General features: G+C 52.8%; 2 protein-coding genes across 6 annotated transcripts; one reads left to right on the top strand and one right to left on the bottom strand.

Annotated features, from left to right (window-relative positions):
• The first annotated feature begins 1,541 nt into the window (after positions 1 to 1,541).
• LOC102572841 (zinc finger protein OZF) lies at positions 1,542 to 22,563 on the top strand. 5 transcript variants are annotated; one of them, XM_059731440.1, is made up of 6 exons: positions 1,542 to 1,633; positions 15,104 to 15,389; positions 16,035 to 16,288; positions 17,745 to 17,871; positions 19,495 to 19,611; positions 20,832 to 22,563. In XM_059731440.1, exons 3-6 carry the CDS (start codon positions 16,064 to 16,066, stop codon positions 22,334 to 22,336), a joined length of 1,974 nt encoding a protein of 657 aa, XP_059587423.1. In that variant the 5' UTR covers positions 1,542 to 1,633; positions 15,104 to 15,389; positions 16,035 to 16,063; the 3' UTR covers positions 22,337 to 22,563. The 5 variants fall into 5 exon arrangements, with proteins under 5 accessions (XP_059587423.1, XP_059587422.1, XP_006261390.2 ...); XM_059731439.1 differs by having other exon boundaries at positions 20,829 to 22,563; XM_006261328.4 differs by lacking the exons at positions 1,542 to 1,633; positions 15,104 to 15,389 and adding an exon at positions 15,726 to 15,781 and having other exon boundaries at positions 20,829 to 22,563.
• LOC102573716 (52 kDa repressor of the inhibitor of the protein kinase) lies at positions 7,384 to 10,804 on the bottom strand. The gene is made up of 2 exons (XM_014605607.3): positions 10,782 to 10,804; positions 7,384 to 10,009 (listed from the first exon to the last, which is right to left on the bottom strand). Exon 2 carries the CDS (start codon positions 9,899 to 9,901, stop codon positions 7,505 to 7,507), a length of 2,397 nt encoding a protein of 798 aa, XP_014461093.3. The 5' UTR covers positions 9,902 to 10,009; positions 10,782 to 10,804; the 3' UTR covers positions 7,384 to 7,504.
• Positions 22,564 to 23,923: the final 1,360 nt, after the last annotated feature.

The raw sequence follows: 23,923 nt of genomic DNA, 5'->3' as shown, positions 1-23,923 counted from the left end.
TAGACTCCTGGCTTCTGTGGGATGGGAGTAAGGGTTAGTGGTTACAACAGGGAGCCCGGACCCTTGGGTTTCTCAGGAGGGGAGCGCTGGGTGGTGCTTAGAGATGGGGGGCTGGGATCCCGGATTCCTGGGCTCTCTTGGAGGGGAGTTGAGGGTAGTGGTTAGAGCAGAGAGAGCTGGGGATCTCTGCGAGTGGTTAGAGCAGGGTGGGGGGGTGCCCAGACACCTGGGTTCTCGTAGAGGGGAGTGGCGGGTAGTGGTTAGGGGAGAGGGCGCCGGGAACCTGGATGCCTAGGTTGTCTGAGCAGGGAGTGCTGGGTAGTGGTCAGAGCAGGGTGCTGGTGACCTGGAGACCTTGGTTTTTTGTGAGGGGATTGGGTGGTAGTGGTTAGAGCAGGGATCCCGGATGCCTGGGTTCTCTTGGGTGGCAGTGCGGTATAGTGGTTAGAGCAGGGGGGCTGGGAACCCGAACTACTTGGTTCCCTGATGGGGAGTTGGAGGTAATGGTTAAAGGTAGCGGGGGGGAGCCCAGATCCCTGGTTTCTTGGGGAGGGGGGTGGGATTAACGCTTAGAGCCGGGAATCCGGACACCTGGGTACCCTGGGAGGGGAGTAGGAAATAGTGGTAAGAGCAGTTGGGGTTGGGCACTCAGCTGCCAGGGTTCTTCTGGGAGCGGGGCGTAGTGGTTAGAGCAGGGAGCCCAGACACCTGGGTTCTCTGGGAGGGGAATGATGGGTAGTGGTTAGAGCAGGGTGGGGCTGGGTCCCTGGACACACAGGTTCCCTGGGAGAGCTGTTGGTGGTAGTGGTTAGAGCAGGGGGCCCAGACGCCAGGGTCTCTCAGAGGGGAGTGAGAAGTAGTGGTTAGAGCAGGTTGGCAGGACACCTGGGTTGTCCAGAAGGCAGTGCTGGATAGTGGTCACAGCAGGGTGGGCAGTCGCCCTGTTGCTTGGGTAGTTCCCAGGCCCGCCAGCCCCTCGCCCGTGCTTGAACCCCCTGCTCCACCAAGCTAGGTGCTAGCCGCCCCACTGGTGGATCGGGGCAGGCGGCTGGGTCCTGCCCCTCCTCTGCAGCTCTTTCCCAGCCCCCTGCCCCTGATTAGGAAGCCAGGGCAGGAGCTCCCTGCTGCTGGGGAGGGGGACATTGTCCTTGCCCCAGCAGCAGGCAGTGCCCCAGGGGCAGGAAACAACTGCCTCCTGGCCTGGTTCTCCCTGCCAGCCCCTGAGCTAACACCCTGGGGATGCCTGGAGCTCCCACTGGTGGTGGCAGGGGCCCATTGCAGGGCTGCAGGGAATAATAGAATTACTTTATATGATATTTTTGTCATATAAAGTAATTATAATATGTCGCAGAGCACTAACGTGCCTGCTCCTTTAAGGGCAGAAACTGCCTAGCCAGAGGGCCCTAGCAGCCAAGCCAAGCCCCCACAGGTGCAGGTTGCCATGGCAGCAGGCTAATGAAGGAATTAGCCTGCACCTGCACCCCATCAGCTGAGGGGAAGAAGGCAGGGACCTGGGCACATATAAGCCTCAGGGCTGGGGCGGGGGCTGGTTAGTGTTGTGGTAGCAGCCAGGGGGGAAGGAGTGCATGCTGACAGGCTCTGGGGAGCTGATTGGTTGCCTGTTCTGCTGCTGGTAAGATGAATGGGCTCTAGGAGCTCCTCAAGTACCTGGGGCTAGGAGGCACGCTTTAATGAGGGAGGGATGGGCTCTCTTAAAGGTGCAGAGGGTGGCTTCCAGGGTCATTGTTCTTGTTCGGTTCTAGCCCAGGGACTAATTTTGTTGTTGCTGAACTTGGTGGACTGGGCTGAGGGTACGGGGGAGGAGGAGGCCTCATTGGAGTACACTGTCGTGCGGAGAGCCCAGTGCTAGAGGGTGCCCAGACAGAGGCCAAGGGCCCAGTGACGGCAGGAGGCTGAGCTAGCCTAAGGCTTTAGAGGGACAGTATTTGAATACCACTTGTGAGGCATGCGGTGGGGGTAAAGGGGTGGTTTTTGAGCCACACACCTAGCCCATAAGGCTTGGGGTGTCCCACAAGGCACTCATTTGCAGTGGGACGCAGCAAGGGGTTGAAGAACCCACCGTGTCTAGGGGGTTATCAATTGAGAACAAGCTATTTAAAAACATTGATACCATAGCTGTGATGAAGACTCTTGCAACAAAAACAAAAAAATCACTCTGGTGAAGGACAGCCTGATACTAAAAGTTCACCGGGGGCTGCCATGAGTCTGAACATGGCACTGGCTGTTCATGATTTACAGCTTTCTGCCTCTACTGCTTACCCCTACCCTCAGTAACAGGGCTTGGCCCCTGTTACAACCACCTTCGTACTTCACCCAGACAACAATGTGGCGTACTCCTGGGTGAGGTCCCGAGTGTATCCGGCCCTCTTTCACCAGAGATAATGACTTTTTGTTGTTGTTGTGAAGTTCTTTATCGCATCTGTGGTATCAGTGTTTTTTAAATAGCTTGTTCTCAATGGATAATAATGCAAGGCCTATATATGCAAAACATGAAAACTGCTTTTTTTGCAATTATACTTTTTCTTTTCCTTTTTGGGCCCTATTCCTGTTTGGGTCTTGGACAGCAGTCGAATTTGCCCATGCCTGTGTCTAGGTCTGTGAACAGCTGGTAGGTAATTAGATAATGGCCTGCTGAAGTGCCCCCAGCGCCGTAGATGGAGGAACCAGGAGCTATACAAGTCCTGCCCTTGAGCTAGAGGGGACAATTTGATCTGGGCAAAGCTGGAGGATGGAGATCACAGATAAGCACTCTGTAAAGCACTGTAAGAAATTGGAGACAGACCCTGGCTGTGCTAATTGAAGGAGATCCCTGTGCATGAGGCTTAGAAGCAGTACCAGAAACTGGAGGGGGATAGGTGCAGAAGGGCCCAAGCTGGGAGAAGCCAGCACAGTTAAGTTGAAGCCTGGGGAGAGGGTGACCAACAGCACTCCAGGAGCAACTGGTTGTGTTCAGCACTATGCTCGCTGTTTTGGCTGCAAGCCATGGAAGGGGCTGAAGGGGAGGAAAGAAGGCCACTGAAGATGCCCTGTAGCTTATAGCAGGAGTGTCAAGATGATGGGGACCAGGCTGCCAGAGCCTTGAGAGATGGGGAAGAGGCACAGGAGTCCTGAGAGAGGATGTGGAGTAGGGAGACCAGGACCATCCTATGGGTCTCCAGAGGTAACCTCCCAGAGTAAAACAGTAACACCAAAGGTGCAGCAGGCAAGGACGAAGCACGGTACTTGGGGATACTGGAGTGCAGTGAACAGGAGTAGAGTGACGCCATTCCCACCTCGATCCCAGTAGTCCTGTTATTGCTGTAATCGTGGGTGCTGAGTATGTGGGGGCCTAGGCCCTGGCCTCCCTCAGGAAGAAAGCGGTCACCTGAAACGCATAAAACTTTCCACATGTCCAACCCCACCCTGGGGCAAAAATTAAAATTGGCATCTATGGCTCTAATCCTTCCGGGATTATACAAGAAGCAAGATTGTGTTTGGTGGTATTTATTGATTGATTGGACCAGCTGAATACTTTGGGGGAACATCTAGTTGAGCTTTGAGGTGTGCCATATCCTTTCCTTGGGTCTGGCACGCAAGCAAGTTCTGAATGCAAGAGGCATTCACAGGTCTTGGGATGGACCAGGATTTATGCCTCACCCCAAGTGTGACAAACAGTGTCAGGCAGGATTAAAAGAGAATAATAACTCTTTTATTAATTAAGAGTTAATGAAAGAATAATAACTCTCCACACTGGGTCAGACTAATGGGAGACTGGGCATGATAGGCCATCTCTGACAGCAGCTCATGGAGCTGCCCATGCTGTGTGCCCTGTGCCTGCTCTAGGAGGTCGAGGCTGCCTTGCCAGACGCTGCTCTCACCTACGTGGACCAGGTACTGCACAAGGGCATTCCCAGCCTCCTGGGAACTCATCATGGGTGGGGGGGGCCCTGCACTGGCAGCCCTATGATGCTTCTTGCCCCACCATCTTAGCAGGCTGAGAGATACTAAATTGGTTTGCTTTTGATCCACCCACGGCTGCCAGCTCTACGTGCTTGTGCTCTGCACTATCCTCCCCAGACCATGAGCAGTGGGACACCCCGATCGAGGGCAGGGGCAAGGGTCCCTGGTGCATGAATCTGAGCTCTACCTCAGCTGGCAGCTCCTGCATGGAGCCATTGCCATGGGCGTGTATCTGGTGAGGTTCACAGATACCCCTGACACCTGCCTGTCTTGCAGGCAGAAAGAGACCTGGACACAAGCCTAACTGGAGTGCGCCAGGCTGCAGCCCCTGCACCACCTCCTGCTGAGGCTCTGGCTGCACTTCTCCCCACACCTTTTAATTCATGCACTCCCCATCCATGGCCCCACTAAGCCCTGGGACTGTCTGGTCACCATCCTCCTGGCCCTGGCTAAGCTGGCTGTATATCCTATCAAGAAGGAGGCTCTGGCCAGGAGGACCCTTGTGGACTTCTGGGCTGCTTTCCTTTACCTGGTTTGATCCCATGTCTAGGCACAGTATTATCAGGCAATGTCCACTGGCTCTTTGGACTCATTTGAGGGCCAGTGGAAGCTGTCTGGTGTGCTCTGCTTGGTGTTCCCCATTGGCACATTAGTTTTAAGCCTCTGATTGTCACTCCCACCCGTTATATCTTTAGCTGTCTCCAGAAATCGGTCATCATCTGCCTATTGGCCTCTATTTCTAAGGGAGCCTTAGAGCATTTCCTTGTGGAAACTGGCCCACAATCCCTGGGCAATGAATAGGCCTAGCTCTGACATCAGCGCATGGAGCTGCGCACACTGCATGTGCCCTTCCCCTACTCCACGAGGTCAAGGCTACCTGGCTGGACACTCCTCTCACCTACATTGATGAGGAGGACCTGTATCAGGGCAATCATGACCCACTAGTACCCCCAACCCTCTGAAGCTCAGCATGGGGCCTTACCTTGGCAGGCCCCATAGCACTTCCCACCCCACCATCATAGTAGGCTTGGGGGTACCAAGCCAGCCCAATTTCAAGCCTCCCGCCGTCACCAGCTCTACACACTCGTGTTCTGCACAATCTACCATCCCATTCTCATGTCCTGCCTGGACAAGTGGGACACCCTAAGCAAAGGCAGAGGTGAGAGTCCTTGGTGAACAAATCCATATTCCACTTTGATCTCACGAGTAACTGGGGTTCAAGTGGGTGCTGTCCGGTGTGCTCTGCTCAGTGTCTCCCCTTGGCTTTCTAGTTATAAACCTTGGACCCTCATTCCTGTCCCTGTTTTTTATCATTTACCCCAAGCAATTAGTTACCACTTTCCTAGTAGCTTCTCTTCCTGAGCAGGGCATATAGTTTTACTTGGAATAATAGAAAATGAGGGTTGGAAGGGAGCTGAGGGGGTCATGTCTAGTCCAACCCCTTGCTCCAAGCAGGACCAGCCTCAACTATTTCATCCCAGCTAAGGTTTTGTCTAGCCAGGTCTTAAAAACCTCCAAGGATGGAGAGTCCACATCCTCTCTAGGTAACTCGTTTCAGTGCTTCACTACTCTCCTAGTGAGTTTTTCCTAATATCCAACCTAAACCTCCCTTGCTGCAACTTGAGCCCATTGTTCCTTGTCCTGCCATCTGCCCCTACTGGGAACAGTCCAGCTCCATCCTCTTTCAAACCCCCATTCAGGTAGCTGAAAGCTGCTATTAAATCCTCCCTCAGTCTTCTCTTCTCCAGACTAAATAAACCCAGCTTCCTCAGCCTCTTCTCACAAGTCATGTGTCCCAGCCCTGAAACCATTTTCACTGGGATGGTTGGGGTCTCCTGCTTCATCCCCCTCCGTAGCACACGCAGCTCCCCTTCCTCGCCAGGGTCCCTTCTCCCAAGACTCTCTCTCATTCTCAATCTCCCACCCCCATCACTACTTTGTCTCCCCTTGAGTATCCCCATCCTGCAGACTCCATGATGCCTCCATAATCCATTCACAACCTCCTGACCCAAGTGCATTTCAGCCTCCAGTGCATCTAACCCCACAAGCACGCTCGCAGCCCACCCTTCTTCTCCACTCCTTCTCCCACATCCCTAATGCCCTTCGCTGCACTCTTCCCATAGCCAGCTTATTCTGGGTGGCAAAGGGGTCAGGGACAGTTGCAATTCTGGAAGTTTTCCCACACACTAGGCCTGGTGCACAGGGCTGAAGTAGTCATTACAGCCTTGCCCCAAATGAGCACTTGGCAGGATGCTTGTGGTGTGTCTTGACAGGGGGTTATGGTGCACATCACAGGGGCCACATCTTGCACACTAAGGTGCATTAATGGAAGTGTATTTAGTTTAGTACTTCCTTAATGAAGTACTAACTAAATGTACAGTAACTATAGTTACTGCACAGTAGCACCGGCGCACAGTTTTTTAGTGACGATTACTGCGCATTAGCCTAATAACACTGCACAGTAGGTCATTAGCATGGGTTTTGACCACTATGCTACTGCACAGTGTTATTAGGCTAATGCACAGTAAGTATCTCATGTGCACGTGCCCAGGGGTCCTGAATGGGGTGAAGAAGACCTGGTGAGGGGGTATTGTATTTGCGTCAGCTGAAGTTTTGCCGGGACTATTGCACCCCAGACAGTGTGAAGTCAGGGTCTTGTGGTGATAAGAACAGGGGAGGTCCTAGTGGGTGCAGGAATTGGGATGATTTGAGGATATGGGATTCAGGGAAAGCCTCCCCCTTTCACCACCTTCAGCAGATTTGCCTTTCTGAGTTGTTTTCCCTGATGCTTTTCTGGTCTGTGCCCTCGCTCTGAAACACTCCCACCCCCACATACATGCATGTACATTCATCACACACACACACACACACACACACACACACACACGGACATGGGGAACATTTTTTCTCCCTCTACTTTTTCCTAAGCTAATGTCAGGAGGATCTTACGAAGAATTCACCTTGATCTTAGTCACAAATTTAATTTTATCCCCATTCAGAGGACAATCCAGGTGGGATTCGGTTCCAGAGCTCAGGTGTGGGTAGATCGAGGATTTTGAAAAGGTGGGGTGCTGGTTCAGATGGTGAGGAACATCATCATGTATAAACACAACTCTCATATTTCTCCAGTTTAAAAAGAAGCTAGAAACTTTGCTAATGTACTAGGACGGGGGTAAGCAACCCCCAGCATGGGTGCCAGAGCGTGGCATTTGAAGGCATTTTGCTTGGCATGTGCTCCTCGGGACGAACAGCAGGGAAGGGGCCAGGGCTGCAATCCCACAGCAAGGATTGGGCCCTTATGACTTCCCAGGCATTCACCCTCTTAAAAGTCGAGGTTGCCCAAAAACGTTGCTGACCCCAGAACTAGGAGTTATGGACTATGTTATTCTATCGAAGATTGAAGCAGAAACCTATATAACTTGGTTAGCATGTGCATTAAGTTGCTTTATTAAGCGTAAAAAAACCCCAAGTAGCTAAATAATAATCAAAAGACAGTTTCATTACTCCTGCAGTCATTAAAATGCTGCATCTGTCTTAGTCGGATTCATAAAACAAAATCCAGCCTTCTCGAGCGTCTGGACAACGCGTCCAGCACTTCGCTGACCGTGACTTCCACGCTGGAGTTAATATTCAACATGGCCAGTGCGTTGAGACGCTCCTCGCCCATTCTTGAACGAAACCAAGTTTTAATCCTCCAGAGACTAGACAAGCTTCTTTCCACCGTAGCTGTAGATACAGGAAGCGTGCACAGGATCTTGAGTAAAATATGCATGTTTGGATACCATTTCTTGCTGCAGCTTGCTAGACTCTCAATGGCTGTGCTCGGCAGCTCTTTTTTCCCCACGCCCTCCCACTTCTTCTTCCACATTTGAAATTCCCCCTGCACAACGCTCCAGCTATCCAGCAGATCTTCATCGTACATCTCCAAAACACGACTAAGTTTCTCGGAGGGATGCTGGCTCGAAAACTGAGGGATGAGGATGCTCAGCTCTGTCACCGCATTGCCGTGCAGCGTAAATCTCTGTGTCAGTTCTCGAGTCATGGAGTCCAGAAACGGGACGTAGTTGTTCATTCGAAAGTAGTCCTCAACACTGCCGCACGGGACGCCGCATCGGTGTCGTGGCCAGGATAAAGTTACTTCAATGTCGTGCTTTGTTGCAACGGACTGGGCTTTGCGAAACAATTCGGTGAACTCCTTGTTGGCGCTAGAGCTTTTATCCTTAAACATCCCCACCGCGACTTTCACTTGGTTGTAGCATTCGACGATGTCGGCGTTCACCTTCTGAAGTTCCTTGGACAGAGGAAGGGTGATTCCTAACAGCGACTCAGCGATCATCAGGTTGATGATGAATTCGAAGTCGCATATGTCTTTGCTGTGCCTGTCTGCTTTGTCGCGGATAGCTTTGTCACGGTCCGTCTGCATCACTTCCAGCGCGGCAATAACGGCATCGTAGAGCTCGGAGAACACCGCGATGCTCTCGTGCCGCTCCACCCACCCAGAGGCGCAGGCGCTTTGCAAGCATTTGTAACCACTCTCCGGACACACAGAAGCGATGGCGTCGGACAGGTATTTCATTCGCTTGGACGATTCCTCAAAGAAATTAATGACTTCGTTCAGAGTACTTAAGGTATTTTCTATTCCACACACCGTGCACGATTTTGCGATGGCAAGATTCAGAGCATGAGACACCGAATGACTGTACACCGCGGCTGGAAAATCAGATTTGATGTGAGCCTGTACGCCGTTTACCCGGCCAGACGTACTGGTAGCTCCACCATAACTTTGCCCCCGCAATTTTGTCAAGTCTAGACCACATTTTGTTAAGAAATCCAAAAGAGTTGTTGCTAAACTGGCACCGGTCAGGTCATAAACGGGCAAAAAGCCCAGGAAAACTTCACAAACGATGAGCGGTTCTTCTCTGACGTAGCGCACGCAAACGGACATTTGTTCCGTATTGGAAATGTCCGTGGTTTCATCGGCCAGCACGGTAAAAAATCCCGACTCATTGATTTCATTGACCAGTTTGCTCCTGATGATGATGGCGCTTTTCTGAATAATTTCGTTCTGAATGGTTTTGCTGGTGTACTTTGCATTTTTGGGCGCCTTTACTAAGTGTTCGTGCAGGGTTACGTCACCAGCTTGACAACGGGAGCGCAGAAGCGACTGGAAAATACCTTCGGATTTACCCTCGTTGTTCATATCTAATTCGCCGTCGTCGTGCTTCCCTCGAAGAGGCAGACCTTTTTTCCCTGCAAACAATACAGTCTCAATGATGGGCACTAGTTTCTTCCGGTTTGCTTCCACTTGGGCACACCTCCCATTGCTCAGCGCAGGCATGAGGCTCTTATCTTTGTTTTCATAGCACGTGGTGAACATCTGCGCTTTCAAACAGGCAGTTTGGTGAGACCTTTTGGCAGCGTGATTCCTGAACTCTGCCGTGGCTTTCTTCCAGTTCGAGTACGGCACAGAGATGAACACAGACGGTTTTTTCCCTCCTCCGGGGACGGGGGCAAACAGCATGCACGTGCGGCAAAAGACGCCTGCACACTTGCCGCTGTAAGACATGAACGGATAGTATTTCAGCCACAAATAATTAAATGGTCGCGGGCTGTCCTCTGAGTCCTTATACACGGGGAACTCGTAGCTCGCGTTAGGGGTCCAAGGTTGAGTAAGCAGCTTGTACTTCATATCGTCGTTTAAAGTGAGCCGGCAGTCTACGTAACTCCCAACGTCGTACTCGCTGCAAGTTTCTGGACTAGATCCATCTGCCTGTCCATGTGGCGTGGGTTGTGACTCGCGGTGTGTAGCAGCGGATTGGAAATCTGCTAGTCGCCATGTTTCCGCTCCGGATCCCAGGGAGCTGTGGCTTCCAATGGCTGGCGTGCATTTTTTCTTAGCGAAGGGATTGAAGTCAGCCTGGCTCTTTCTTTTTTTCTCCATTTCAGCCGAAACGATCAGGCTCTTTTTAGCCGGAGCCCTAGCGGCAGCAGGGAAAGGCGCCTGATCCTTCTCTGCCTCGCTAACAGCTGCACCGAGGCAGGAAGCTCGCTATAAAATTAAAAATAGATTACATGAATGAGTTTAGCGGCTATTTTCTGTTTTTAAGTTTAAACTCAATAAGTTCTCCAAGGTAAGGGACTGCAGCAAGAAAGCATTTCTCCCCCGAAAGGGGCTGCAGCAAGCATTTCTCTACCGAGCATAGTGGAAGGGGGCTGGGGCACCTTAAATATTAAGCCAGTGCTGGCTATGGAGGGGGAGTGGGATCCTGCCTTCCTGCCTGCCCAGGAGGGTTAGCTGTGCATGCAGACATCCCCTTTCTCCCCCAAATTAACCCCTTGCACACACACCTTTGCAGGGGGCGCGTGATCTTCACCTCCCCTTCCCAGGAAAATACAGACCTTTATCCATATACCGCCAGCAAAGGAAGTGGAGGGGAGAGGAGGAGGGACTGATAACATGTCAGCCCAAGAGGAATTAACTCTTTCCGGGAGACGGAGAGCTAGGACAGGATTTAAGGGAGCCAGGAGCAAGCTCCACCCAATGCAGTGGCTATGGGGAGGTGAAGAGCAGAGGGGATTGATCTTTCTCATTTCCTAAGAAGGTGTCGCCTCGAGCCCTGTGCAAACCTGGCTCTTGGACCTACATCAAGCAGCAAAAAAGCATCATGTTCTGGGGTGGTGCACTGCATTGGGTGGGCCCCAGGGCCTGGGATGGGGCATGTAGGGCGAGTGCCCCACAGACATATAGGCTGTACCAGCTGAAGCTAATCCCCCTATAACGATCTCCTCCTGACCCCCTAGTCCCCAGCTCACCCTCTTACCTGTTTGCTCCTCACCCTCTGCCTCCTCCTGCAAAGACCAGGATTTGCACCCCAGTCCCACAATGCACTGGGTATGGCTCCCTCCACCTCAAGAGAAAGGGCAAGCAGTTGACATGAAGCTACAAGCAGAGGAGGATAAAAATGTACATATAATGTACACCAGGCAGGCATAAGCTGTGCTGGGAGGCGGGCTGTGATGAGGGCTGCAACCACCCAAATTTCACTGTAGCCCCCTCCCAGTGTTGCTGCTACCTGCCCTGAGAGCAGCCACCACGCACAGGGAAGAACCCGGTGCTGCCCTGGCCTCAGCCCCAGCCCACAGCTGCAGCCCGTCCTGCCTCCCCTACACAGATCCAGGGCACATGCCCCCTCCATGCCCTCCCAGGGTGCACACAGCAGCGGGAGCTGCCCCAAACTTCCCCGGCAGCTGCACAAAGTTGGGCCCGAGCAGCCTGGCCCATGCAGCCAATCGCCGCCCCTCCACTCAGCAGCAGATGTTCAGTTGGCCAAAAGTGTTACGGGCGGACAGACAGACATGCAGACACACAGACAAACCGATTACGTCACTTATTATACTAGAATACACACGTGCGTACGTGCACTTTATAAGAGCAAATGATACAAACACACATGCCCACGTACACTATAAACTCAACAAACTGGGCAAATAATCATCCAAATAACTTGTTTTATTTGTCCTGTAATCGTTAGAATTGTACGTCTCTCTCATTCAGATTGAGAAAACAAAATCTAGCCTTCCTCAGCATCCTGAGAGCGCATCCAACACTTCCCTGGAATTCATGTCCGTGGGCAGAGAGATTTTACAGGGCAGAGAGATGTAGGTAACCATGCTAGTCTGAAATCAGGTAGAAGACAGGGCAGATTTGCACCCTATAGACCTAGATACCCATGTATCTTTAGCTATATAGAAAGAGAGAGAGCATGGGCATGTGGGGCACAGACCCTAAATCAGACCTTTCAGACCTGAAGTGCTGGAGGCTCCAGGAGGGAGAGGAGCAGCGGAGAAAACCCTGGTTAGACCTAGTCTAACCCACCTTCCCTTCCAGACTCCGCTCTCTGCCACTGTGGCACAGGCCTCGACGTACCAGTCTGTGACATGGGCCAAAGCCCAGCAAGTAGAGCTATATTTGACCGAGTCCAGGAAGCCAGTGCACACACCATGGGACATAAGCCTGTTTGACACACAAAGGGGTCATAGGCCTCAGGCCCATAGAGCAACTTTTAGCACTGTATGTACACCCACACCCACACACACATACACACACAGAATTTATAACATCGAAAATGATATGCATATATATACATACATATACCCCGCCACATAAATATAATTTATATATATGTATAAGTGTATATGTGTGTGTATGTAGGTATATTTATAAGTATATATGTGTGTGTGTGTGTGTGTGTGTGTGTGTGTATCTATATCTATATTTATATATCTATATACATATATAGATATATATAGGCAAGGTTCTTAGAGTGATATCTTTTATTAGACCAACTGAGTAGCTGGAAAAAAAGTTTTAGGTTACTCAGTTGGTCTAATAAAAGATATCACTCTAAGAACTTGTCTGCCTATGTCCTTAGACCAGCACAGCTGCAACCAAAAACCCAGTATACATATATGTAGCACAAGCTTTGGTGGGCTGAAGCCACTTCAGATCCTTTGGCAGCATCCAAGGAGATGAGCTTCTCCTACAAAACCTATGGGAGAGGTACACACACATATATATGCACATGCTTACCCAGACACGCACACACATGCATGCACAGATGGGCATACAGGTATGCACATGTAGCTATGTGGACACAAACACATGCACGCACAGGCATGTGCAGGCACAGGTGCACAAAGAGACACACAAGCACACCCATAGACGCACACACAGGCACAGAGACCAACCACACACATGCGCACACACACAAGGCACAAAGACTACAGGCACACAGGAACAGGCTCACACAAATGCAGCCACACACACACACACACACAGGCACAGAGACTACTGACACATAGGCATGCAGGCAGTGTGGGGGGGGACACGATGGGGGTGGTCCTGGCAGCAGCAGTGGTAACCCTTTGCTGCCTGATCCCCCCCCACCCCACCCCCTTCCCTCCTGGCTTCAGAGCAGGAAGTCATGGGGGTGGGGGGAAGGGGGGCACTGCCTCCCCTCCCCCCTGCCTCTTACCAGCACCTTCAGCCTCTTCTCAGCCACTGTGTCTCCATCCCACAATGCACTGGGATGCCCCCCCCCTCCCAGAGCAGGGAGCAAAGGGGAGGGGGGGGACTGATGACTGCAGACCCCCCCCCCCCAATCTTCCCCCAGGGAGTGTCCATAGGCTCCTTGGACTCATTTGTGGGTTGGTGTCCCCCCTTGGCACTTTTGTCATGAACCTCTGACCTCCACTTCTGTCCCTGCTTTCATTATTATTTGTCCCAAGGAATCAACCATCACCTTTCCTGTAGCTTCCCCGCCTGAGGCATGCCAATAAATTAGCTGCTGCACTTTGAGCCATGCTCCTTAAGTTGATAAATAGGTGGCCTCCATCCCCACTTCCCTCCCCGCCCCACAGGAAATGCAGCATAGAAATTAAATTAAATTATACTGCATTAAATGAAATTAAATTTAGGGCCTAGACAGATGTAACACTTTTCACTCAATCTTGCCCTTGAAAGCACTCTATAGCCATGACCAAACACAAGTGCATGGCAGCAACATGCTTGAAAAGGACCCAATCCAGCAGAAATCTGCATGAGGAATCAGATAAAGCTGTTTCAAAGCAGAGCACCTTCTGTAACTTGTGTCTGTGCTGTTAGTGAGCCAACAGGAGCAGGAAACAGGGCAGCTTGCAAGCAGTTTGCTGGGAGCAAGGCCCCACCAGGTCTGGCTCTGGGAAAGGTTGGCAAGCCAGGGCTGCGGCGTGTTCAGCTAGCTGAGGGTGTGTGTGTTGAGCACTTGGGAGTGGTGCTAGCTCCCAAACAGGGAAGAATTGGTGGGGAATGTAGTAGCAGATGGCATCTTGGGCAGCAGCGACCGTGGGATGATTGAGTTCAGGATCCTGAGGAAAGGAAGGATGGGGAGCAGAGGAAGGACCCTGCACTTCCAAAAAGCAGACTTTGACTTCCTCAGGGAACTGGTGGGCAGGATCCCCTGGGAAGCCAGTCTGAAGGGGAGAGGGGTCCAGGAGAGCTGGCTGGACTTCCAAAAAGCCATCCCGATCTGCAGGAGGACTAGCAAGTATGACAGAAGACCAACTTGGCTTAGCAGGGAACTCTTCAGTAAACTAAATCACAAAAAGGGAGGTTACAAGAGGTGAAAACTTGGACAAACAACAAGGGAGGAGTATAAGAGCCTTGCTCAGGCATGCAGGGATGAAGTCAGCAATGCCAAAGCGTGTTTGGAGTTGCAGCTAGCAAGGGATGTGAGGGGGAACAAGAAGGGTTTCTATAAGTATGTGGGTAGCAAGAGGAGGATCAGGGAAAGTGTGGGTTCCTTACTGAACGGGGGAGGCAACCTTGGGACGGAGGGTGCAGAAAAGGCTGAAGTGCTCGATGCCTTTTTTGTTTCGGCCTTCACAGACAAGGTCAGATACCAGACTACTGCACAGGGCAACACAACTGGGGAGGAGGTGAGCAGCCAACAGTGCTGAAAGCACAGGCTAGGGACTATTTAGAAAAGCTGGACATGTACAACTCCTTGGGGTTGGATGGGATGCACCCCAGGGTGCTGAGGGAGTCGACTGATATGATTGCAGAGCCTCTGGCCATCATCTTTGAAAACTTATGTTGATCCGGAGAGGTCCCAGATGATTGGAAAAGGGCAAATACAGTGCCCATCTTTAAGAAAGGGAAGAGCGGGGATCCAGGGAACTACAGACCAGTCAGCCTTGCCTCAGTCCCTGGAAAATCCTGGAGCAGATCCTCAAGGAATCCATTTCTAAGCACTTGCAATGAAGTGCTTAGAAATGCAGCCCAGGATGCTGTTAGCCTTCTTGGCAACAAGGGCACACTGCTGGCTCATATTTAGGTTATCCACTGCAACCCTCAGGTCCTTTTCTACAGAGCTGCTGCCCAGGCAGTCACCCCCAGCCTGTCCCAATGCAGGGGATTGCTCCATCCTAAGTGTGGGATTTTGCACTTGTCCTTGTTGAACCTCATGAGATTTCTTTTGGCCCAATCCTCCAATTTGTCCAGGTCTCTCTGGATCCTAGCCCTACCCTGCTGTGTCTCTACTACTCCCCCCAGCTTGGTGTCACCTGCAGACTTGCTGAGGGTGTGCTCTATGCCATCTTTCAGGTCGCTACTGGTGGAAGATGTTGAACAAAACGGACCCCTGGGGCGCTGCACTTGATACCAGCTGCCAGCTAGACATGGAGCCATTGATTACTACCCTCTGAGCCCAATTCTTCAGCCATTTTTCCATCCACCTTGTAGCCCATTCATCCAGCCCGGACTTCCTTAGCTTGCTTGCAAGAACATTGTGGGAGACGGCATCAAAAGCCTTGCTAAAATCAAGGTACGCCACATCCACTGGTCTCCCCGCATCCACAGAGACAGGCATCTCATCACAGGAGGCAATCAGGTTGGTGAGGCAAGACTTGCCCCTATTGAATCCATGCTGACGCTTCCTAATCACCTTCTCCATCCTTGCTGGGGGGTGGGGACCAGACCTGGGCACAGGATGCCAGGTGCCGACGCAGGGGCAGCACTGCTGGGCTCAGCTGCTCGTGCTGCCTGGTGCCAGCTGGGGCAAGGGGGAGGTCTGTGCTGCCCAGCCCCGCCAGGCTCTGCCCTTGCTCTGCGGCTGCTGCTCCCTCTCCCTGCACCCCCTCCAGGCTGCAGCTGCAGCCGGGTGCCAGCCGGGCCGGGGCGGAGCTGCCGCAGGACGTGATGCTGGGGCTAAATCCAGCCCCTTCCGTCCTCCCTCTCCCAGCTGGGGCAGGCCTGGTGGGAGGAGGAGCAAGAGGGCTGCAGGTCAGGAGTGAGGGGCACCGGCAGGGATGGGGGGCTGCAGGTCAGGAGTGAAAGGCACTGACAGTACATGGGGGCCGTGGGGTTTGGGGGGTACTTGGGGGTCCGACTCACTTCCTATGCTCTGTGTCGGGGCAGGACACCCGTGGCCCCTCGGTGTGGGCCAGGCCAGGGGCTGTGGGGCTGGCCTCGGCGGTGTGCCTCTGCAGCGGTGGATCATGGTCACACAATAACACCCGCTGTCTCCTTCCCGCAGGCAGCCAGGAGCCCGGACACCCAGAAGAGATGGCTGCAGAGCTGCAGCCGGCGTCAGCCGCGGGCTTCCCCTTCCCGGCACCGGTGACGATGGAGGAGCAGGACCCGGCTGGCCCTGAGTCCAGGGCAGGAGCCGAGGGGGAAAGGATAGTCCCTTGTGCTGTCTGGACAGGGACAGGCAGAGCGTCCCCGAGGTGGGCAACACCACAGTGGGTGAAGCAGGAGCGGCTGGAGGAGCCCGTCCGGCACTGGCAGGTGAGTGCCTCTGTGCTGAGCCTGTGGTGTCAAACGTGTCTCTGGGCTCAGTCCCCCTGGCCTGGGGCTTCTGGTCCAGGTGGCCACAGGGCCAGGGGAGGTGTGCAGCCGCCTGCAGGAGCTGTGCCAGTGCTGGCTGCAGCCCCAGCGCCGCGGCAAGGGGCAGACGCTGGAGCTGGTGGTGCTGGAGCAAGCCCTGCCCTGGGAGATGCAGAGCTGGGAGTGAGGGTACGGCATGGAGACCTGCACCGAGGCGGTGGCCCTGGCCAAGGGGTTTCAACTGGGGCTTTTCACGCTCCAGGTGAAAGGGTCTCACCCCCATCAATGCTGATACCCTGTCTCCGCATGTTTGCTTCCCCGTCTCTCCCAGCTCCCAGCAGCGGTGGTGCCCACAGCAGAGAGAGATCGTGGCCCTGAGCAAGGCACAGGCTGCAGTGGGGTGTGGACGTGGAGCCAGGGTAAAGCCTGGCAAGAGTTGGGGGTGCAGGGAAGAGCTGGGGATGCAAGAGGAAGCTTCACCAGCGAGAGAGGCTGCATCCGAAGCAGGGAGGGCCTGATGGGAAGCAGGAGCTCACTGCTAAGTACAGATCACCTGAGATACTGGGGCTGGAAGTGCCGGTGTCAGCATCTGTGGGTCCAGTGCAGCCTCAGCTTCCTCGAAGGGGTGCTTCAAGAGAGCATTTAAGACTGGGGATGTCAGGGGAGAGACCTCACGGCACTAGTTGGCAACCAGGCAGCACAAGGGAGCAGGAGGTGGGGGTCTCTTCAGCTGACCCCACCAGGTTCGTCCTGAGAAGCTGCTCCTAAGCCCAGCAGGCTCCTTCCAGCCCAGCCAGTGCCAGGGCAGGGTCATGAGCTGGGAGCTTGCTCAGAGTGAGCCGTGTTCCTGACCCCCTGGAGGAAAATCCAGGGTCCCACGCCACGGCTGGACACAAGAGGGATGGCTGCAGCAGCCCCAGATCAAGTAGGACATCAGCAGGGAGGTTCCCTGTGTTTTGTGGGGCAGTAAATCTCCTGGGATTTGCAGTCTGCAGAGCACTCCACCCCAAAGCCTCATCAGGGGTGGGGGAAAAAAATGACTCCTGGCATCACCAGCACCTAGTGTTTCTTGGGTGGTGCCTGGTGGAGACGGGTAAATCCTAGGATCTCCCTTGCAGGCAAGGTGCTCTCCCTGCCAGTCTCTGCTGTAAAAACAGCTTCCCCAGGGGAGACTCGGGGCACCTGGACCGCGGCCTCTGCTGGCATCGTTACAATGGCAGTGCCCTCCTGTAGACGCAGCGTATACTGGCAGAGGGAATAGCTGCACCGACTCCCTGCTAAAGCAGACAATCACACGCTTCTCTGTCCGTAGAGCCGCATCCACACCAGACCCTTCCCTGTGTCCGCTGAGGAGTCAGACTCAGGTTGGTGGAGGCTGGAGCCGGAGATGCTGATGGTGTGATGTTTGTGACTGCAGCTCCGGGAGGCCTTCGAGGACGTGGCTGTGTACTTCACGCCGGAGGAGTGGCAGCTGCTGGAAGCTGGAGACAAGGGGCTGTACCTGGACCAGATGCTGAGGAATTACCAAGCCCTCGTTTCCCTGGGTAAGGCTCTGGTTTTTGCTTCCTCCCTAGAGCTGTGCAAGATCAGAAATGTCCCCTTCTTCTATGCAATAATTTATCCTCAGTCTGGAATGAGTGACTATGTCGTTTTTATTCTCCTGTCATTGAAACTTGGGCAAGTGCTCCCTTTCCGTTTGAAGGAGAAAGGTGACGTTATATTTAGTCAACTTTCATTTTGAATCTGGTATCTCGTACAGTTGTCTTCATTAAGTGCAAAACCACCATTCCCCTTCCTCTCCTAATGCTTCAGGCACTTCCACAGGTTGAGTATATGAACATACTGGGAGTGTCTACATGTGCATTTACTGCACAAGAAGTTACTGCGCAGTAAGCAGCTGTTAAATTGGCATCTACACATGTAGGTGTTAGTGCGCAGTAATGCTGCGTGCGCTCCGACTTGGGAGTAGGAACAAGGGGTCCAGTTCTACATGGCTACCTTCTCTGCATCCCAAAGTGAATCTGCATTAAATGCTTTCTGTAGTATAAAGCTGCTGGTCAACCTTGCTAAAAAGCCTGGGCTTTCTGTTTATGTTAACATTGACCATTTCTTCCTCTCTCTGATATTCTCTTTCTTTATTTAATCTTTGCGAATAGTCCAAAGTCAGCAGGTATGATAATGTGTGGACCCATGTTGCTCTCACAAGGTATCAGCCTTTGAGTTTGGCTATGACTCTACTTTTAGTGATCCGGCAACCTATTTTTATTGAATGGAGGTGATTTTATCATCGTACTTTTGCTTGGAAACTGGGTTGCCTGGTGCCATCCTGTGGGCTTTTTCATTCTGCAAAAATGTGTCGTCTTCCTTCTTTTATCTATCTCCCTAATGCAAATGCACTGTATCCTAAGTACATACATCTCTGTATCACCTCACCCATCGGATGAAAAGACCACTAAGGTTGCCTCTCCAGCTGTTATAGCATCATCGTTTCCCACGCAGTGCCCAAATTAATTATTTTCTCTCCCAAACACAACCTTTCATTGTCATCGGTGTGTCATTGACTCTTCACTTCCAAGACCCACCCCTGCAAACCTTTATTTATTGAGAATAAATCCATTTCTATTTTTTTTCACTTGGATTTACCCTAATAAAATGAGCTGGATGTATTCTCATGACTATGTTCACTGTCTCTCGCTTCAAATCAAATTCGTATCTGGAAAATCTATAAAAACATCCTTTTTTCCTCCTGGCGTATCACAGACCACTGCATCTCTGCCCACCTTCTTTGGTGAGTTTTTTCAGGGATTGTTGCTTTATATTTCATTTGACCATCTTTTCCCTTACTTGGGTGACAGAGGGCATGATCGAATAAAGGTTTCTGCCTGTAGTGTCTTCTCTTTTGTCTTCAACGTTGTAATGCGGATTCAAAGGAAAGGAGAGGAGGACATTTCAGTCCACTGAATCCATTCTCCGAATTTGAATCGGGCACTGCATGGTGGAATAACCTGAATAGATACAGAGCTCCCACACTAGTTTACATGTCCTTCTTGCTAAGTGTCCTCCTTTCAGTCGCCCTTAGAGTATCTGAGTCCATTGGATCCTTTCTCCAAGTCCAAACTGGGTCCTGGATGATGAAATAACCATCCTCTCTACCCTCCCCGACACAGGATACCGAGGTCCCACACCAGCCTTAATCTGCCGCATCCAGCGAAGGGAGATGGAGCTCTGGGCCTGTGATGATGAGGAAGGTGGAGAAAGCTCGCTGTCTGCGGACATGTCCCTCGGTGAGTCTTGGGCATCCCTGCCCAGCTCAGACCTTGTGACTACCCCGTGGGAACTGGAAACCTGAACACTTGCCTTGAGCGGGTGCCACAAAGTCCTGACATCACACAGCTCGGCCAGATCTGTGTTGTCCGGGCAGTTGTGCGTCCAGGCAGGTGTGTGTACCCACTCCTTGCATTTGAGTGATGCAGGGACAGAGAAGTGATCCCTTATTCTACCCCTACTTAGGGCCCTCTACATGGGAAATCTGCCTTCAGCCCTTCAGATCCCTGTCTCTGGAGGCATGTTGGCAAGGGTTTGTCATGGAAGGGAGGGCCTGCCCATAGTGAAGTCTCTCTCTTTCATATGCCATTTTAGGGTTACAACATTCATTGATTAATATCTAAATTTGATAACCATTCAACTGCTTAAGGGGTAGCTGCCTGGATTGATTTTTAAATTGCCATTACTTGATCTTATTGGGCAGGCATTCATTCACAGCGTTGCACCATGTGGAAAATTGCACCGCAATCGCTCCCTTTGATTTTTCCATTTATGGAGTAGGCATCCACATTTTCCATGAAGTGTCTGGATGAGATTCAGGGAGGGCCAAATAACCGAGTAATGAAATGCTAGGGACAAAGCCAACCTGCTGTCTTGTTTTCACAAACAAATCTGGTAGCCCTGTGGTACCATGAGGTTAAATTTCCTCCTTTCCTCAGCAATGCAAGTAATGCAACCCAGCTCCACTATACCTGTATCCACCGCTCTGGCAGGGCATGATCTTGTTTGAATTGCCCCATGGTGGCCATCGGAGATGGCAGAAACCCTCCGGGGGTTATTAAAGATTGGGCTGTAGAGAGGCTGGTGCTCCCTGCTGCTACTGGTCCTGTTGCTTAGTCTGAACCGGAAGTCTCCTGCCCTCTGTAGCAGGCAGGAGAATAAAGGCAGCGTTCAAATAATCTCTCCAGGTGCATGAAATGCCTACTAGGTGCAACTGGGATTCACAAGCTTTCAGGCCTGGAGGGATACAAGCACCTCCTTGTTTCCACCACGTTGTGCTCCGCAAGTGGGGCACACGGGGTACAAGCCGTGAAACCATAAAGAATTGGACCCCTTGTTCTTACAAAGTAACTGAGACCCCGCCGTACTCTGTGGCACATCCTAGCATGGGGAATAGCAGATCTTTCCCTTTGCCAGCTGGACAGGGACTAATTTGGGGGCTCCTGTCTCTACCCAGCAGATGCCGAGACACTGGGCAGAGCTGAGGAAGGTCCTGCCACGCTGAAGCTGCAGCAGGCTGGAAACCAGCTCCACACCCAACCGGGACACAGAAGAGTAGAGACCCAAAGGAGCAGGGATGGATGTGAAGGGCAGAGAGACCTGAAGAGCCACAAAGGCATGGTTCCCGTGGGGCAGGGGCTGCATATATGTGGAAAGCCTGGGGACAAACAGGAACTTGGGGCCCACCGGGGAACCCACTGGCGGGAGACTGCCCACACGTGTGCTGTGCACGAGGATAACTTCCACCATACGTGCCCTCTCCTCGGGCACCAGGGAATTGACTCCGGGGATCACCCACGCCTCTGCCCGGAGTGTGGGAAGAGCTTTGGCACCCTGAGCGACCTCCGAGTGCACCAAGGTGTGCACGTGAGGGAGCCGCTGTACCGCTGTGCCGAGTGCAAGAAGAGCTTCACCAAGTGGGATCACCTCCAAAGCCACACGTGCATGCACGTGGGGGAGACGGCGTTCCCCTTCCCACACTGCGGGAAGAGCTTCGCCAAGAGCCCCCCGCTCGTGCAACGTCAGTGCATGCACCTGGAGGAGAAGCCATTCGCCTGCAGCCAGTGCGGGAAGAGCTTCGCCAAGAGCTCCACGCTCACGCAGCACCTGCGCAGGCACATGGGGGAGAAGCCGTTCTCGTGCCCGCAGTGTGGGAAGGGCTTCATCAAGAGGTCCGACCTCACCAATCACCTGCGCGTGCACACGGGGGAGAGGCCCTTCTCCTGCAGACAGTGCGGGAAGAGCTTCACCCACAGCTTCCACCTCACCAATCACCTGCGCGTCCACACAGGGGAAAAGCCATTTTCCTGCAGCCAGTGCGGGAAGAGCTTCACGCAGAGCTCCCAACTCACCACGCACGTGCGCGTGCACACGGGGGAAAAGCCCTTCTCTTGCCCCCAGTGCGAGAAGAGCTTCAGCAACAGATCGACGCTCACGAGTCACCTGCGTGTGCACACGGGGGAAAAGCCGTTCTCCTGCCTGCAGTGTGGGAAGACCTTCACCAAGAGCTCCACGCTCACGCAGCACCTGCGCGTGCACACAGGGGAAAAGCCGTTCTCCTGCAGCCAGTGTGGAAAGAGCTTCACGCAGAGCTCCAATCTCATGCGGCACCAGCGCATGCACACGGGCGAGAAGCCCTTCTCCTGCAGCCAGTGCGGGAAGAGATTCACCGAGAGCTGCAAGCTCACAAACCACCTGCGCGTGCACACTGGCGAGAAGCCTTTCACCTGCGGCCAGTGCGGGAAGAGCTTCACCAAGAACTCCACGCTCACGCAGCACCGACACGTGCACACGGGGGAGAAGCCCTTCTCCTGCAGCCAGTGCGGGAAGAGCTTTGTACAGAGCTCCATGCTCATGCAACACCTGCGTGTGCACACGGGGGAGAAGCTGCTCTGTGCCCACTGCGGGAAGGGCTTCATTAAGCAGTCCAATCTCAACAAACACCAGCGCGTGCACATGGGGTAGAAGCTATTTTCTTGCACCCCGCTTCTGTCACTGGCACGTGCACAAGGGCAAAAAGCCGTGCCACTGTGCCCAGCGACAGAAGTGTTTCTGGCAGAGATCTACCCTGAGCAAGTGCAAGGAAACCCATGGTTTTTACCGTCCTTGATTATCTTGTCTCGTCCTATGTCCCCTGCTCCTGCAGGAGAACCGGTTTGGATGAGATACTCAATAAATGAAATATCCCCAAATCGGGTCTCAGCTGCTTTGTCCTAGGGCGCTCCCAAGCCTCCTCTGCGGTTCACTGCTGTGCTTGTTACATGCCAGGACAGGTCTGCCTAGCAAATCTTACCTTTTTTGGGGGGGAAATAGAAAAAAAGTTGGATATTCAGGAATTAACTGTCTCACCAGCCTAAGGAGACCGAGCCTCTGGGTCTGTTCCACCATAACCCCACCAAAACCCCCTTGCCCCTCACATTGCTGGTTCCTTTTCAGCAGAAGGGCTTAAAAAAAATCCAGATAATTTTCTGAAGGTGACAATGGTCCCTCCACAGTAGGGTGGATGAAGGGCAGTAAGCACAGCCCCAAATTGGGAGGGATACTTGGGGAGGGCTTCAACGTAGACTAGGCTGGCATGACTCAGTGCATTTAATATCTGTCTCTGTGCCTGGGGGATCTCCCAGCATCAGAGTCTGCAAATCTGCACTCGCGCTCTCCAAGTGCTCCTAAAGGAGCCGGCATGGACAGAGGCCAGATGCCAAATCAGGGCCGTGGCTTCCCCTCCCCAGTACAGCTGATCTCATCTGCCCCCTTGCTCTGAGCATCTCTCCCCTTAACTCCCCAGTACTCCCAGTCCAGAGCCAGCCTGCTCTGAGCATCTCTCCCCTTAACTCCCCAGTACTCCCAGTCCAGAGCCAGTCTGCTTGGCAAGGGTACAAGTAGCTGGGCTGAAAAGTAGCTTCGATGCAGGGTGGCAAGAGATGTCACCTTTGTACCACCATAAATGTTTTTATGGAGGCATAAAGTGAAAGCAAATAGATGCCCGCACCTTCTGCCTCAACACAACTGCTCACATTTGTGGCCACAGCAGAAGGCAATAAAAAACAAGGGCTTCTTTAATGCTGCCCACGTCTGTTTGCTTATAAGCTCAGGCAGCGTGAATCTGCCCGGGCTGCCCAGCCTCCCCTGGGCAAGGCTTGCTCATGTTTGAGGGGCGGCAAGCACTTGGGAGTGCCGGTGGGCCATCAAAGGTCTGCCAATGACTAACAAGGTCTATTATGCTGGCATAGTTAAGGCCCCCCAGTTTCTAGGCAATGGGACAGGTAGCACCCCTCCTGGCCAACTTTCGGTCCCCAGCCTGAAAGGCCTGGTTCCCACTTACAGTGCGGCAGACTGAGAGCAGCCTTTGATAGACCTTCCCCAAGGATGCCATCCTGCAGTGTTTTGCATTTCAGTTTCTTTGACCCATGCACCCTCACCTACGCCCACCACCCTTTGAAAATTCACTGAGCATGGGGCACTGTCCAAAGGCATGGCAAAAAGCCCCATCCCCTCCCTCCGTCTGTGGCCACCTCCAGTGCAGAGACAAACCAGACAGCCCATCAAAAGCAC

The sequence above is a fragment of the Alligator mississippiensis genome, chromosome 7, assembly GCF_030867095.1.
Source record: "Alligator mississippiensis isolate rAllMis1 chromosome 7, rAllMis1, whole genome shotgun sequence".
In the NCBI taxonomy this organism is placed as follows: domain Eukaryota; kingdom Metazoa; phylum Chordata; order Crocodylia; family Alligatoridae; genus Alligator; species Alligator mississippiensis.
This window is presented reverse-complemented; position numbering and strand designations above follow the sequence as displayed.

Bases quoted from the DNA above. Each gene is read 5' to 3' on its own strand.
- LOC102573716 (XM_014605607.3), bottom strand. From the start codon at position 9,901: ATGGAGAAAAAAAGAAAGAGCCAGGCTGACTTCAATCCCTTCGCTAAG.
- LOC102572841 (XM_059731439.1), top strand. From the start codon at position 16,064: ATGGCTGCAGAGCTGCAGCCGGCGTCAGCCGCGGGCTTCCCCTTCCCG. The intron at 17,872-19,494 runs GTAAGGCTCTGG...TCCCCGACACAG, and splicing joins CCAAGCCCTCGTTTCCCTGG to GATACCGAGGTCCCACACCA. The intron at 19,612-20,828 runs GTGAGTCTTGGG...GTCTCTACCCAG, and splicing joins GTCTGCGGACATGTCCCTCG to CAGATGCCGAGACACTGGGC.